This window comes from Hakea prostrata, chromosome 7 (assembly GCF_041222555.1).
Source record: "Hakea prostrata isolate BN-2017 chromosome 7, UWA_Hpros_2, whole genome shotgun sequence".
Taxonomy (NCBI): Eukaryota; Viridiplantae; Streptophyta; class Magnoliopsida; order Proteales; family Proteaceae; genus Hakea; species Hakea prostrata.
This window is the reverse complement of record NC_142606.1, coordinates 22,471,391-22,489,225: the sequence shown is the minus strand read 5'-3', so window position 1 is coordinate 22,489,225 and position 17,835 is coordinate 22,471,391. Positions and strand designations below refer to the sequence as shown.

Here is a 17,835-nt window from a genome sequence, read left to right as displayed (position 1 = left end):
GATGTTGTGAAGTGCACCAAGACCACTGCAGCAATTACCCAAGAGATGAATGCAATGTTGGTGAAAAATAAAAAGAGGGTTGTTGTTACTGATTTGGATAATGTGTATGACGACATTCAAATTGGAGAAGAACATCCTATTCCTGCCTCTAGGCCCTCTAGTGGAGGAAGTACATTACCTAGTGTAGGGTCTGAAGTTGAGGTGTGCTCCAAGATACCAAGCTCTGGGACTGCATCAAAGAGACTGAAAAGTGCCCTTAATAAGGCACCAGTACGGGGTCCCATGGATATGCATGTTAGACACACTCGAAGAACTTGTTGAAGAAATGAGGGCTAAGGGTGCTACTCAAACAACCATCTTGAATAGAATGAGATCTCCTGAAGAAAAGAAGCGAGTGGATAACCACATTGCTAATTGGATGTATCAGTGTGGCATTCCATTCAATGCAGTTAAAGCTAAAAGCTTTGAGGTGATGGTCGAGTCTATTGCACAATATGGTTCTGGGTATAAGCCCCCGAGTTACCATGAAGTCAGGGTGCCTTTGTTGAAGAGTGCAAAAGAAAGAACAATGGAGATGAGGAAAAGGTATGAAAAGTATTGGAGGAAGTATGGATGCACACTCATGTCTGATGGGTGGACTGACAAAAAGGGTAGGCATCTCATTAATTTTCTTGTCAATTCTCCAGAGGGAACATTCTACCTTGGTTCTGTGGATGCATCTAGCCAGGTGCAAGATGCAAACATGCTCTTTCAGTTATTGGATAGCAAAGTTGAAGAAATTGGGGAAGAGCATGTACTTAAAGTGGTGACTAATAATACCTCAAATTACAAAGCAGCAGGGGCATTATTAATGGAGAAGATGACTAGATTATATTGGACTCCTTGTGCAGCCCATTGTCTTGATTTGATGCTAGAGGACATTGGGAATTTGAAACAATATAAGAAAGTGATAATTCAAGGGAAGAGAATTACCACTTTCATTTATAGGCACACAAGATTGCTAGAGGCCTTGAGACAAAAGACAAATGGCAGAGATCTTGTGAGGGCTGCAGTGACTAGGTTTGCCACTTCATTCTTGACATTGCAAAGCTTATTGAAACACAAGGATGATTTAAGGCACTTAGTCATTTCTGAAAAGTGGACAAATTCCAATTTGTCCAAGACAGAAGCAGGGAAGAAAGTAGCTGAAACAACTTTTTCTACAGCATTTTGGCATGGTGTGGAGGATTGTATTAGAGCATCACAACCTCTTATGATTGTATTGAGGATTGTGGATGCTGATGAAAGACCCGCATTGCCTGAAGTGTTTGTAGCCATGCAAGAGGCTAAGAAAAGAATAAAGGACAATTTTGGAGGCAAAGAACGACTCTGGAAGAAAGTCATACAAATCATTGATAGGCGATGGGAGTGTCAGATGGAGAGACCTCTATATGGTGCAGCCTTATTTTTTGAATCCTGGGAAGTTCTACAATTTAGATGATGAAGATGATTATGAGTTGATCACTTCTCTCCAAACTTCTTTCAATGAAATTGTTGGAAGACTAGTGTCTGATGCACATCAACAAGATAAGATATTGTCCTGGGTAAATGACTACAAGGAAGCTAGAGGTCCTTTCTCCACAGCTATGGCTATCAGACAGCATACAACTATGAGTCCTTGTAAGTTTTTACTTGTATATTTTATTTTTAGTTATACTTATTTGGTTTGTAACTCTACCTATTATGTTAATCTTTTTTTTTTTTTTTTTTAATACTATAGTTACATGGTGGGATACACATGGAGGAATTGCTTTTGAGCTTACAAAGATTGCACGGAGGATACTAGGCCTTTGTTGTTCTTCCTCTGGTTGTGAACAGAATTGGAGCACATTTGAGTTTGTAAGTATTTAAAACACTTTTAAATTTAGATTTAGAAGAATGACTTGGGATTCTTTTCAATTGCTTATGAATTCAGATTCACACCAAGAAAAGGAATAGGCTGGAACGTGAAAGGTTGAATGATCTAGCTTTTGTTCAGTACAATCGCCGTCTTCAAGAAAGGTTCGATGAAAGGCGATTAAAGATTAGAAATTATGATCCACTACTCCTTGATGAGCTTGACTGGAGCAGTGAGTGGATGGTTAATCAGTCTGATGATTTAGTCCATCCAGAGGGTGATCTTACTTGGAGCACTGTTAATAGAGCTATAGGGGCATCTTCATTACTTGAGGGCCAAAATAGACCAAGGAGATGTCAACCAAGTGGATCAACATCTGGTGGAGTTAATATATGTTACTCACGTCGCAGGTCTTTGGAGAGGGTGGTTGAGGAAGAGGAACATGACTCTGAGTCTGATGGAGAAATGGAAGAAGAGGAAGATTTGCATGATGATGAGAACATTGCAGATGATTTTGGTTTGAGGTCTACCTCTTTCGAGCAACAAGAAGTTCGAGAAGATCTCCCACTTGCTACCAATTTACTTAATGATGATTATGACTAGCTGACTTATACTTTTCTATTGGGAATTTTGGATATGGATTGTGGATTTTTATTGGGAATTTTGGATATGGGTGTGTTGGTATATTTGGGATTTGGACTTTAGATTTTGGATATAAGTGGGACTGTTTGCTTAAATATTTAAAACTTTCTATTTAGATATAATATGCTTTGTTTCATTTTCTTCTTTTACTTGTGAGGATATTTGGCTACAGCTCAACAATGTAGAAGAGGTGGAGTTGTAGGTGTTGGTGGAGGTGGAGCCATGGAGTTGTAGGTGGTGCTAGTGTTGGTGACATTTAATGAAGGTATGTTGTCTAGTGTTTATTTGTTTTGCTCATGCATCTATGTGTTTACTATTTAGTTACATTTTATCGTATCTTGATTCTTGTTAATGATAGTATGATACTTGAAATTTATTTAGGACCTACTATATGTGATTTGTAGTATGTTGGATGACTTGAGGTAGGCTAAATGGCTAATATTAGTTTTTTTATTATATATAAGATATGTTTATAATGAATTAGTGTATGAGATGTACACTAAAACACCTCGACCACCTCAAAAGCGCCTCAGAGGGCGCCTCGTCGACTCATCGCCCCAACTAGCTAAAACCGCCTCGCATCACCTCATCGCCGTGACAACTATGTCCCCGATTTCCAAATGTAAATCCCTTAACCTCACCCATCTCGCCTTTGCGGATGACCTCGTGATCTTCTCCAAAGCTGATCATTCGTCTATCTCCTCCATCCTCTCAACCCTCTCCCTTTTTAAATCCCTTTGCAGTCTTAGGGCCAATCTTGACATGTCCACTCTCTTACTCTCTGGCATCTTAGACCACTTGCGTGACTCTCTCCTTCTCCTTACTAGGTTTAAGCCCGGATCCTTACCGGTTGTTTACCTTAGTCTTCTGCTCATCCCTGGTAGGCTTACCCGCCACCACTGCTCCCCCATGTTGGATCACATCCATAAGAAGCTACAACTCTGGAAGGGTAAGCTTCTCTCTTTTGTTGATCATGTGGTGCTCATCTGCTCTGTTCTTCAATCGTCCTATCTTTACTGGTCCGGAATCTTATCCATTCCAAAATCTACCATCCATTCTATGGAGTCCCTTTTTGTAGCTTTCCTCCGGAAAGACCGGGAAGCCTCATATTTCCTTCACCCTATTTTTTGGTTGTCCATTTGCTGCCCAACCTCCGAAGGAGGCCTGGGCATCTGTCGGATCCATGATGTGACCTTGGCCAATCTCCTCAAGCTAATATGGAAATTTGCCTCCAAGCAAGACTCCATTTGGGTTCACTAGGTCTACTCTAATCTTCTCCGCTCCGACTCCTTCTGGATCACCCCTATGCCATCCAACCCTCTTGGGCCTAGAGAAAGCTCCTTCTCCTGAGACCTAAGGCCCTCTCTGCTATCTCTTACTCTATCTCTTATGGCTCCTCTATCTTCTTTTGGTTAGATCCATGGCATCCGATGGGTATTCTCTTCATTTTGTTAGGTCCTCGCATTGTTTATGATACCTGCATCTCAAAATCTACCTCTTTGTCTGCCTTCATCATTAATGGCTCTTGCCCCCCCCCCCAACCGATACCACTATTTGGCTCCTTTCCCCTTCTAAAACCTTCTCCTCTTCTTTTGCTTGGAAACTTCTCCGCACCCCCTCTCCCAAACACCCTTGGCCTCCTCTAGTCTGGTTCAAAGGTCATATCCCTCGCCACTCCCTAACCCTTTGAAGAGCCCTCCACCTCGCCCTTCCTACCCAATCCTTTCTCACAGGCCAGCACATCCCAGCTAACCCTAATTGCATCCTTAGAAGAAATGGTTCAGAGGACATTGAGCACCTTTTCTTTTCTTGCCCTTTCTCTAGTTCCCTTTAGAGAAAAGCCCTTGATACCATTTGGCCTCATTCGAGGCGTTCGTTTGGTTTTGCTCAAGATTAGCCCTAGGTGTTGAGAAATTTCTCTGGTTCCTCCCTTTATGATGTATAGGTAGGCTAGTCTTCCATGCCACTGTCCATCACCTTTGGTAGGAACGCAATCTTAGGAGATGGACTTCCAAATCCCAATCTCTAGATTCAATTTGGAAAGCCATCATATTTGATGTTCCGGCTAGGATTTCCCCTCTCCCCCACCCCTCAGTTATTGACTCCCCAAGGAACAGGCTCATTGTTGTATTATGGGGTCTTAGTTCTTCTTTTCTCCCTTCCTCGAGTTCCCCCTAAAGTTTGTATCCTTTTTCTCTTCCCTGTTTAAAATATATTTATTTATTCATAAAAAAAAAAATGCTTTTCCACTTTCTCCTTTTATGCATCTCTCTTGGTCAAAATCTATAGTTGCTCTTCCACTTTCTCCTTTTATACATCTCACTTGGTCAAAATCTCTACTCTCACTTTCCTTCATTTGGCTGTTTTATAGATAGCTCTTTCCCTCTATTTGTGTCAGCATTAAAATAGAACTCCCCACATTTCCTTATGCTAACCATCTCCACCATCTTCTTAGCCTCGTTATTGGCTTCATTATACCTCTTTTAACCTTCTATTTCTTCAGTCTGTCGCCATTTAAATCTCTCTTCTTGGTCTTGATGGCTGCTTGGAACTCCTCATCCCACCACCAAATCTCCCTAGAAGCTTGACACCTACCTACGCTTCCACTAGAATTTGTTTGGCAGTCTCTTTAATAAAAACCACCACCTCATTTCACAACACATTGGTTTCTCTTCCTGCGTCCCACTTTCCTTGTTTGACTATACTTTCAATTAATCATGGTAGAAGATCTCGCTCTCGAGCGAGATCTCGCCTCCTAAAAAACTGAGATCTTGACCATCTCGGTCGAGATATTCAGTTTTTTGGTGTCAACTTGGTGGCCCATCTCGATGGATTTTAGGGTCCCAATTGGGTTTAAACTTGGTATTTAGACTATTAAAGACATTTTGAACACATTAGTGGCCTTGGATTTGTCATAAAACAACCCTATGTATGATTTCTAAGTCTACCCATAGTGTAAAACCGAAATGTTGTAGGATTAGGGAATGCAAGGTTATACAACATGTAATATAGAACCTTTAAGGCATATAAATGAAAAGCAAGTGTATCAAATGCATCAAGCAACCTTAATGGTATCAAAATTGCATCCATATGAGTATCACAATCTCAATTTTCAAGAATAGAATAATAAAATTGTACAACCATTAGAAGTTCTATATAAGTCATTAAATCATAAGTTATAAGACAAATAGAGAATGATTGATCTTCCTTCGATATTGTAGATGTGCTAAGAGTAGTTGTAAGTGAAAATTCAGCCGAAATCCACAAAAAATGCAAAAATTGAGAGTTCCAGGGTGAGATATGGCAAGATATGGCAAACTCTTGAGCGAAATATCCCAACTCTCTACTCTCGACCTCCATCTCGTCTCGCCTATCTGAAAAAACGAGATATCTCGCGGAGATCTCGCGAGATCTCCCACCATGCAATTAATGCAGTGTTATCAAAGCGTCCACCTAGGCGGCAAAGCAGTTTTTCAACTGCTTTGTTTTGAACCGCTTAATTGACATGCATCTTCTTTTTTCCGCTTTAACACCTTGTGCATCTTATTGCCACCTATACAAAACCATATATAAATTTAATAGCTTAGTCATTTTGGAATCGAGTCTCAAATTGCAAAGGAACAAAGAGGCCCAAAGTGACGTAGGACCTCTACAAGCTCCAGCGGCGTTGCCCCCACACCCTTGTCAGGGCGGCCTCCTCGAGCCTCGTTTCGGCAACAGAATGTGAAGCATGAGCCATATACAACATCAAAAATCAATGAATCATTAATGGACAATAACTTGAAAATCGGAATAATGAGATATATTAATTTATCGTTTTCGCCCTGTTAGTACATAGTCATTGTTATAATGCTTTATGAAATGAACTTATGTTTGTGTTCTTTTTTTGGGATAATTTTCCATAATTATGATTCTTGAATGCTTTCTATTTTGGATGAATTTGACTATTGAATTCTTTTTTAACTTATAGAAAGTAGTTTAAAAGTAATTGTATTGAAAATTTTGACCCAACTGCTTTGGTCGCCTTATTACAGCCTAGGCGCCGCTTTGTCGCTTAACCACCTAGGCAGAGCTGCCCCAATCGCTTTGGTTGCCTTACCACCTTAACAACCTTTAGTTAATGTGCCTAGGAGCTCCCCCTTTAGTCTCCACCATATTATCTTAGGGTAAGAATGTCCCTTCTTCCTATGCTTCTATGCACTAAGGCACATTATCCAAGACCACCACTCAATGTTGGTTGGCTAGACTTCCCAGGGCATATTCATACAATTCTAACACAAAATTTATTTGGCCTACTAATTAGGAAGACATCTATTTGACTGGTATCAATCCCATGTTTTTAGATAACTAAGTTTTCCTTTCTTTTCTCCCAAAAAAAATATTCATAGTGGATATTTCATAACCTAACATGAAGTCTAGGATCAAGGTTCAACCCCCCCCCCCGGAGGGGCATTCCTTCCCCAACCCAAAATCCTCCATGAATACCTTCATAGCCTGTACAATGCTCCAACTTGGCTGTTCAAGTCACCCCTGATAATAATCATTTCACCTTGGCCAAAACCCTGCACTAACTTGTAAAGTGGTCCAAAAATTGGAGTTTGTTACTTTCATCAAACCTAATCTAGGTTGTTCTAAGCACAAATGAAGTTGAAATATACCTTTTCTAATCCATTATGCTCAAGTTACCCAATCCTATAGCACTGCTGCTGCTACAGTAAAGGTTTTAGACACGTATTAGTGTCCTAGATCAGATGGCAATGGAGATCTTTTTTGCATAAATATTTTCTATTTGCCAATATGCCAAAGTTTCTGTATAGAACAAACACTATCAAAAAAAATTCTGATTTGTCTGGAAAAAATTAATAACTACATTGAAAACGAAATCTATAACCATCTTACAATACCAAAGCAGAGAGTTGTCAGAGAAGTAGTTATGACTCCATGCAATCCCCTTGATACAACCTGATTTGCCTAATAAGACAGTAAATGTGTACGGATCAGACTGCTGCACCCAACCAATAACATTGGCAGAGCATCCTTCCATCACCATGCACGATCTCTGGAGTGAACCAAGACGAGCAAAAGGCAGGGACACTAATGTGGTCCCAGGTGTCAAACCCATTTTAGAATCACTGAGGACTGTGGGCCCACATGATTGATGAACAGTGCACCCCAACACGAAGAGGAGAGGAGAAATATAGAGTGTGGGCATATCATCATCAGCAAATAAAAGTGTAAGAAAAGGTATTTCTGTTAATCAATTTTAGGAAGGATATCAAAAGAATTAGAGCCAACTAGGTGGTGTTATTAACATTGAAGCCTTGAAGGAAGGTTGTCTGACTTCTTGTGATCCCAATGGGAAAAAAATACAAAAGTCAAGCTAAACCCTGGGGAAACCAGTCGGAGATCAATTACAGTCAGGATCAACAACAAGAAAGAGCAAATTGAATAACTCAATTTTATTCCTTTTTCCCCCCTGTTTACACATGAAAGAACATAAAATAAATAAACAAATAATATAATAAAATAAAGAAAATAAGGGATAATAATAGAAGACAACAGGTAGTAGAAAGCAGGAAAGGGATATTAGGCTATGATGACTATCTCAGTTGAATACAAGTCTTTTTCCAACCAAAACTTGCCTCAAAATTAGTAAAAACTGATGGGGCATATTTAGTGTTGGATCATCAACAGTTGTCATGTTGACAAAATTATCTGCAGTTCTTCAGTCTTCACCCTTTCGAAGTAACTGAAATGTCGCAGAATGCAATAGCCAAACAACCCAAACAGATCTACCTCTCTTTTTTTTTTTTCTTTTTTTTTTCAGTAATGACAAATGTGTCCTTGAAAAAATGGAATTTGCAAATAAATCTCAGAACTTATACAAATTTACATATAAGTCCCAAGCTTCAGAATCGCAGGCTTCAGATGAAGAATCAAACAGAAAAAATTGTAGGAGCTGAAGCCGAAGTTGTTGCAGAAGCAGCCGAAGTTGTTGCAGAAGCAGCGGAAGTTGCTGATTTCTTCTTCTCTTCTTCTTTCCTCTGTTTTCTGTTCTTATTCATTGAATCGAGACGGAACAGAATCGTCTTCTTCTTTCTTTTTTTTTTTTTTTTTTTTCTGTTTCAGTTGGCGACCAAGATGGTACTGAAAAACTGCCTAGAACTGAAGATTGGCGATGGGTTTGAAAAAAAATCAGAAGAAGAAGAAGGTAGGTCGCTTCCCAAATCGAATTTAGGCTCTGATGCCATGTTGAAATACAATGTTTGGCAGAATGGCTTATTGATCCATGATCTCAAGCCCTTTATTTATAATAAAGTGGAAAGTAGACTATTACAAGGAATAGAAGTTTACATGAATGCAAACTCTAATTTAATTCCTATACAAACTCTTATTAGACTCCTAATAGAATCCAACACATATTATAGCTAGGCCTAGGCTTTATAAAACAGAAGGTCTCAAAATAGTAACCAAACAAAAATAAGAACAAAATATAACTAAAAGGAAACGAAAGACTGAAATAAAAAAGAAAATAGAACCAGGACACAAGCCTGGGGACCCGTAAGTTGCCTCATGTCAAACCTCTGAGGATTAAGGCTAGAAATGGTGAATGCCCCAAAAGTATGTTCAAAAACTCAACCAAAACTGCAAAATGTGGAGAAATATTCTATTTTCTTGCATCAAAATTGTTAGCAAAGCAACACCAACAAAAACAATAAACAAAAGAAAACAAATCAACAACACAAGGATTTTGCATGGTTCACCAAAATGCTGGTTTATCATCAAAAGAAAGATGAAGAGAACAGAAACAGCTCTAAATTCATTATGGCCCCCTCAAAATGAGAAAACATCTATTTGTAACAAAATAGACAAAACCTTAAAACATGGAATGACCAAAACCGACAGAACCAACCCTAACCACCTCTTGACGGAAGGGGGCCCACAACACATCATTTCGAAGACCCTGACTATCTGAATACGACTCACTGCTGGGGAGATGACATTCGCTTATTTTTGCCATCTGGGCACGTTTAGACAGAGAAACACGCCGAACATTCTGATTTAGCAAAATTGATCTTAGCCAATAATAAAAATCAAAAAACAATTCCACTCACAGTGTCTGCAGAATCTGGGTAATAAGTTACTTGTTTAAACTTAAAAGGCCAACTTCATTTGGCCACTCAAATAAACACATAAAAGGGGAAAACTAAGGATAAATTTGATCCATCTGATTTAGTGTTCATTGATCACCTGGTATGGAGCCGTTTAATAGTAAATCTAGACTTTCTTCTATAAGGAAAGGGGGGGGGGGGAATAAGCACCCCAGAACTGAAGAATGTTCCAGACCCTTTGGCCAAAGTATTCTCACATATTTTATGATAGTCTCAAAATTGAGTTCGAATCTTATTTCTAATAAGGAATCAAATTATGTATTTGAATTAGAACAATCTAATTTTGAAGATCAGGTGAAATGCAGAACCTTTCCTGAAGCCTTTTTTTCTATTACATTTCAAGATCTCTCTTTTTCCTAGGAATACACAGAATGGTACTCCCCACCCTCAACCCTCAACAACCACGAGAGAGAGAGAGAGAGAGAGAGAGAGAGAGAGATTAAGTACCTCGTCTGGAGCAAGAAGACCTGCCATAATCTTCAGTACTGTAGACTTCCCAGTGCCTGAAGGTCCAATTATTCCAACAGCTTCTCCATGTCTAATCTGTGTATACAGTAACTACAGTTAGATGTAATTTGATTTGAAATAAATAAAAATGTCTGCATGAATATCCAATATATATATATATGGGAAAAAAAATAACAAAGTTGAAGTGAAATCTGTAAACAAATAGACAAAGAAAAGAATTGGCTTCATAAAATTACTATCAAGCAAAACTGCTACTTCAACAGTTCAACCTCAAGAAGTTGATGAATATGCATCATTAAACTATAATAGGTTTCCATAAACCAAGTTTAACATCCATTCTAAGTCATTATTGCTTGACCTACACTATCCTAGGAGTCGAACTGGTTTTTTAGGAGAGTGCAAACACCTGCTGTTAATGTAGTAAAGCAGGTGTCCAGGTGTGCTCCAGGCCTCGCCTAGGATGCCTTAGGATGCCTAGTACAATGGACGGGCCCTTTTTTTGGTGAAATTTTTTATTATATAGTCTATCTCATAAAATTATTCTATTTGCTTCATTCTATTGGTTCAAGTACCCAAGGCTTAAAATTTCATTTCATTTTGATGTTCTATCAGACTGAAATATCTGCAAAATCAAAATTTCAGCAAGATTTTGCTGAAATGTGGTAATTCATGCCAAGTTTCATTAGGTCATTTCACTGGGTAGTAGGCGAAATTGGGGCTTGAAAGGATTCATGGTGTTTAAGTGTGAAGGCATCCCCGGGAGGATAAGAACCAAGGCATCGCCTAGGCGCTTAATGGAACACTTGATAAATACTCTTGAAATTTCATGGAAACCCTATTTTAGGTTATATTAACACTTTTAAATTATGGCGTTCAAAAATAGTCACCTATATTGATGTTTTCAGGATATGCACCCTTCATTGGCAGTATATGGTTGAATCCCCATGTCTAATTATACATTTACTCCTTGTTTAAGTACTAAAGAACATAATTAGTAAACAATTAAAATAACTAAACAAGCGAGGCAAACCATTAGTACATATCGCCAATGATGCATAATATTTAAGTGCATAATTTTCAAGGACATAATCGAACCACACACGCCTGCAATCCAAGTATAATTGTTTAGTATGTAGTAAAAGTCTGATAGAACCAACATCCATTGTTCTTTAAGGACCCATCCTCGGATATGGATCACCAAACTGTGAAGTAACCCGTTGATCAATTGTATACAAGACATATGATGCCACTGGTAGCATGTCCAGCTTGTGGGTTGGGGAGGAGAAGTCATCCACAAAAACCACTTCAACACGTCTCTTGTAGTGAGAACCAACATAATTATCAAAATTTCCTAGATTTCAACCGAAATTCTCAAATTTTCCATGATCTTTTGAACAAGAAACTGCAATATCCAAAACTTCCTCTCTTCTTCTTTAACCCTAACTACCACCTCCAGCTCTAACAATGGTGCATCTTCCAACAAAATATCTGATGGCATTAGAGCTCAGTTTGTCTTATTTTTCTCTGTTCAGTATGTATGACCATTTGAAGCCTCAAAGCGAGATATTCCACATGCCACTTGTAGAGGGCCAGTAAGACATGCTCTCAATTACGGGACTAATTGTTGGGCAGTTAAGAAAAGTATATAATGGTTAAGTAAGTGGTTTTATATTTTGTATTCCATTAACTTGTACATCGGCAAATACCTCATATTAGAATCCAATAAAATAATTAAAAAATAAATTCCAAAAAGGAGACGATGTAACCAGCATAGTTGTCAAGGCGATAAGGTGTTGCCTAGGCAACAAGGCGACACTAGGTTGCCTTGACCAAAAAAGGGCCAAGACGCCTAGGTGTCACCTTGACAACTATGGTAACCAGGATTGTTACCCATAGGCCACTTCAAATTTTGAGCCCAAAACAGCCCCCAGACCATGCAGCACCTAGTGCTGGCCAAATCTGGGCAGGGTATTTTGGTCATTTAACCCCCTCTTCTGGAGCCCCGGCAGGTTAGGTACAGAATGCTAAAAGGAAGTCTATGTAATTTTATTTTATTTTTATTTTGGTTTTCTTTTGATCAAGTTATCAAAGAGTCCTTGTCTAAGTAGGAATCTTAGTTGGGATCCAATCCTCAAGTAGGATTCCTTCCAGAAGTTGGTCATTTATTTTACAAGTTATTTTTGTTCAGAAGTTCTCTAGAAAATTCCTTCCCTAGTTGTCTGGAAGTCCCTTTTAATATTGTTGAGTTGTAGCTGGATTCCCTAAGTTGAGTCCAAGTAGGTTTCCTAAGTTGAGTCTTAGTTGGTTTCCCTCAATTGTAAAGCTATAAAAAGCCCCCACCTAATTGTAGTATTATCAGTTTTTGAATATTGAATAGAAAATCAGACTTGGAGTCACGGAGAACAAAGCCCACAACCTGGGGTTTTTTGAGGAATATGAGTTTTCTGCAAATTCTGCAATTTTCAAGTTCTTCTTTATCTTCTTCAAGCTTACAGCAGTCAGAGAGTTCATCAAACTCAGAACCAGTTTGGAGGATCTTCTACCCCATTAAGTAAAGCCCATTCCCTACCCCTTCCCAACCCTAATACCCCTCCCTAACCCCTCTGAAAATTCATCCCTTCCCCTTCTCCTTCCCTATGGCAGCACACCCCTTCCCCTACTCAAAACCCTAGAAACTGCCCAGTAACATCTCCCTTTCCAATACTTAAAACCCTGGAAACTGCCCTGTAGCCCATCCCCCTTCCCCTACTTAAAACCCTAGAAACTGCCCTTCCCCCTATTAACCCTCCCTAGGATCGGAAAAAAATCATCTGCTGTGCAGTGCACTTTTTATGCCAAATAAAAGGCTGACATAAATGTGCCAACTAACCTTCTAACTTATTTGCTTTCTCAGCCACCTATATGGTATAAATGTGCATTGTTGTGCACAGCAGAGGATGTTTTCCCCTCCTCTCTCTTTCCCTACTTCTAAAACCAACACAGCCTCGTCCCTCTTAGTTGCAGAAATTTCCTGCACCTCATCTTCTTCCTCTAAAAATCTAAACCCTAATTTCGCATAAACTCTAATATCTCTCTAAATCCTCAACCAAACCCCAAACCCTTTTAGGATTACCTTCCCCTACACCTTTTCTACCTTCTCTCCAAACCCTAACCCTATCCAACACCTTAGGAGTCCTAAACCAACTAGGAGACCTATTTTCTAAACCCTAACTCTTAGGATCAATTCTGAAATTACAGAAAAACAAGAAAACAGAATTAAAGCCAATAATTTTTCCCTTGGCGGAATATTACACTAACCCTAAGCCTCTCCCATCAGTTCCTAAGGTTAGGAAGTCAAGCCTGGACATAGTTACAGGGTTTTCCAGGGTTTTGAGTGTGATTCAGCTACTGCTATTGAAATTCAGCCCTGGGCAGCAAGGAATATAACCCTAATTGACCTACTGTGACTATAGAATATAGACCAAAGTTTAAGTTGCTGTCCTGGAATTTCAGACTTGACCAGCAGGGTTACAAGCCCTAAATAGCTGCTGTTCACCAAGAGTTGACCTAGAAAAGCAGGGTTTTTAACCCTCTTTTTACTGCTGGTTCACTTGAGAGAATCCTGAAGACTGACCCAGGCCCTGGGTTCAACCTAAATATCAGGGCATACCCAGGTGCTAAAGGCTTCTGCACAAGAAGATCCGGGGTGCAATCCTATGCAGTCTTACCCCAGTAACTTTTGCTGAAAAGCTGTTTCAATGCCTTAACCTCAAGTTACCACTGCAATCCACTGACAACTACGCCAAGGCCCACCCTTCAAACCCATCCAACTTTAAGACATAAATATTTTTCTTAATTTTGTTTACTCCCTAAAACCTAAAAAACAAGAAACACCATATTTTCCAATTTACAATCCATACCTTAACTTGGGGGATCATATCCCTATATCATTATCTACAATCCCTCCCAGATTCAGCCCATTCTAACACCTCTAAACTTCAATTCCCTATCTCAAGGAAATTACACCATAACTGCCATGGGCTAAGTATCATCGATACCTTTTTAAACCTAACCTTTTCCCTTGAAACCAAGCCTATCCACCCAATATGAGTTGGTTCTCTTGAAAGATCTTAGTTAACTAGCCCTCATTCAATTGAGGCTACATCAGGTTATCTCATTGCCTAGATAACCATGTTGAGAATGATGAGTGGTAAGACAAAATTGGGATTTGCACCCATCCACGACAAGCCCTGTGAAAACCGTTTTAGGTTATATGGTTATGTCCAAGGAAGACCTGTACATGCACCAATAGGAAGAGTGAAAATTTGACAATTAGTTAGATGGATCTAACATTAGTAGGGTCAAGCCTGAAATGACTATCGGAGAAGTCGTAAGAAAGAATCCATGTGATAAGGCTGAATCACAATATGACGAGGATAAGTAGGAGGACAATGACCTGTACAACTGACCCTTATACAGAAATGTTCCTAGGCTGCTACTTTGACTTCTTTGTCTATTTTCATTTTCACTTTTATCATCTTTATTCCTTGTATGTTTCCTATTGTCTTCATCTCAACAGGGTCTATGTGTTCAAACCTATTTAGTTTAGATAAGGTTATGGTTGATGTCAAAGTAAAATGCTCAAACAATTTATGAACTGACACGGGTACAGCAATAACATAATCAACAACTCAGCCTTATACCAAATAAATGGGGGTAACATCATGGATCCTAGCCCTCCAATCAACTCTAATTAAGGGCATATCTGATACAAGACCTAAAGTATACATGTTGTTCCCCACCATTTCTGCTGAAGTCATTCTCGGTATGCCTATGGTTCTTAGTTCCTTTAATCTTAATCAAATTACGGCTGCTTGCTAGAGAACATGACCATGCCACCTCAATCGACTTTTTCATAGCTTATCATATATCAAGGTTGACCCATATCAGTTCTGATCTAATGATTCCTTTATCCTTCGTAGATCTGCCTTTTAATCCATCTCAACATTTTCATTTTCGAGACACTGAATTTCTATATAATGGTCCAAACTGCCCAACTTTCCATACCATTCATCATAACCAATCATATGACAGTCATACAAATTTTTCTTTAAGTTTTAAAGGAATATACCAATCACACAATATTTTGGATGCATTTCTCCACTTCATCCTACCCATTTTAATTCTTTGTGAAACATATGCTCTACAAAACTTCTTTATTTAAGATTGAGCCCAGAAAATAGGCGTCCCACTCCAAAAACTGAAAAATAGATACCCACACCTCCAAGTTCCACAATACATAGGGATGTCAATTTGTGAGTACTACAGGAGTACCAACCGCATTGATAGAATTGCATCCGTCTATACCCAACCCTAAAGTCATCATAAGTTATGTGTACATACATACTTATGGCTATGATATTCCAACTTCCAATTGTAACGGATGAACACAGGATATCAGTTTAATGAAGAAGAAACTTACATAAACTTCAATAATGTAAAAGAATTCTACCAAACTCGGCAACTGCAAAGAATAGACCAAAAAAAGACAAACAAAACTAAAAAGTTCACAACATTCACCTTAAAGCTGACGCCATTCAAGATATGCTTCTCCCCAAATGACTTGTAAACATCCCTACATTCAATAAGGACACCAGAGCCATCCTCAACGTCTCTAGACGCACTCAATTTCTCCATGCTGGATGGATCCTTACCCTCCCGAGATGAATCCTATTAAGACAAAGCAATCAACAACGCCATTATATATAGGCTTTCAAAGTGAATAACTACAACTCCAAAACCACTTCAATATCAATCTAGTTAGCAATTAAAACTAAAATTAAAAACCCCTATCAAGAAAGATAACCGTGAGTAGTGCAAAATCTGTGAAGAAGAAATCCAAGAAATGAAAGATCAAAAAATAATTTTTTTTTTTATGCCGATAGAAAAAGGTAGTTGCTGGAGAAAGTTGGGTTAATGAACTTACATTAAAGCTGACTGCAGAAAAACCATCAGGCCAATTCCTTGGAGGCGCAGTACAAGCACAAACGATCTTTCTATCCCCAGAACAATAACCCAAACTCTTTCTGCTAGGAACGAAGAATCTAGCGGAACGAGAGGATACCCCGGAATGATTTAAAGGTAGAAAGGACGAATTCGCAGAAGATACGATGTTTCTCGACATTCTAAAGCTCTGTTATCATAAGATGGATGTGGAAGCAATCCCAAATCCTTTTTATAAGAAAAGTATCGAATTCACCGAATCTCGACGGGGAGGGTGAAAATCTTGTTCCTCCATTAAAAAACAGGAACAGGAAGACGACTTTCAACTTCCAGATTTCAATAATCCGTGCAGGACGCAACAATGAATCTCTCCCTCTCTGAATTGGTGGAAGGCTTAAATTAAACACCCCATTAGAATATTGAAATGTTCAGCTCTGTTCTTCGGTCTCTTTGTCCTGAAAATCTAACACCGATGCTGATTCTGATGCTTATTGGGGTTTTATTCTGGGAAATGAAACTGACCGGGATACACGAGCGCGAACGCGATTGAGACGAAGATTCAAGACTTATGGTTCTTCAAAGAATATGATTCTGATCCAAAGATCAATATAAGAGCCTACCAACTTCTACTCTTATAAATCCGAGCATAATGTGAGCTAATCCGACAGGTGGCTCAGTTGGCAAAGACCAATCCTTTCACATAGGAAGTCAGAGTTAGAATCCCCTCGCACATAATGTGAGCTAACCCGATGGGTGGCTCAGTTGGCAAAGATCAACGCTCTCACATAGAAAGTAATCCCCTCGCACTAGGGACGAAGCTGATCCAGATGAACCTCATTATCCCAAAAAAAAAAAAAATAATCAAGAATATTTCATTTATTGCCTTCGGTCAATCCAACACGTTTTTCCTTTGGTAATTCAATCCAACATGTTTTTATTTTTTAGAACAAAAGATCCTTTAGAAATCGCCCAACTGCCTAGGTTTCCCCACTCTGGAATTTAAATATTTTAGGAGTTTCACATCCAGTTTATGATAGGATAAGAATCATCGGAGTCGTTTCCGATTCATTTTCTCGAAACCGAAGGCTCTGTGTGAAGAAGCTTAACATTTTCTAGGTCCACGCTTGGAAGCAGATTGCCCTTTTTTCTTCATCTCGTTTCTCTATTCAGTTTTACTCTGATTTTCTTCCCGTTTCTCTTTTTTTTTTAGAGAGTAGTTTTATATTTTTCTCTGAATCAAACTCACATTTATAGAGCAACCGAATCCCATTGATCCCTGGCATTAACATTTACCTCTGATTCAAGTAAGTATCGAAGTCTCTCCACATCTCCAGCACTTGAAGCTTCAAACACATCGCCGGTTGGAACCTTTTTGAGAGGAAATGAGCCTTTGAGGTCTTCAGGATCAAGATCTATTTCGTCCATATCATAACCAATCATCCATGATTGTCTCTCCGATATCTTTGGGAAATTCTCTATTTGTTTTCTAGGTTTTCAATATCCTTCGTAGCCGCCGCCGTGATGATATTGAAGATGATTGAAAATATAATATCAAGGGTGATTCCAAGGTGTGGAAGACATTCAGTGAGGGTTTCAATGAAATATAACCAGTGTTAGATCAAAATTGTGTTTTGATTCAACAGGTTTATGAGAATCACCAATCCAAGACCCAGATAATATCGCCAAGAACTAACA

General features: G+C 39.0%; 1 protein-coding gene across 1 annotated transcript in view; it reads right to left on the bottom strand.

The window, feature by feature from the left end:
- Positions 1-16,752, bottom strand: part of ABCI13 (non-intrinsic ABC protein 11) — a 39,135-nt gene extending 22,383 nt beyond the window's left edge. Inside the window, exons 1-3 of the mRNA XM_089162172.1 lie at positions 16,124-16,752; positions 15,718-15,867; positions 10,138-10,233 (exon numbers count right to left, since the gene is read on the bottom strand). Coding sequence (XP_089018298.1) covers positions 10,138-10,233; positions 15,718-15,867; positions 16,124-16,321 — 444 coding nt within the window. The 5' untranslated portion in view covers positions 16,322-16,752. The remainder of the gene's footprint in view (positions 1-10,137; positions 10,234-15,717; positions 15,868-16,123) is intronic.
- Positions 16,753-17,835: the final 1,083 nt, after the last annotated feature.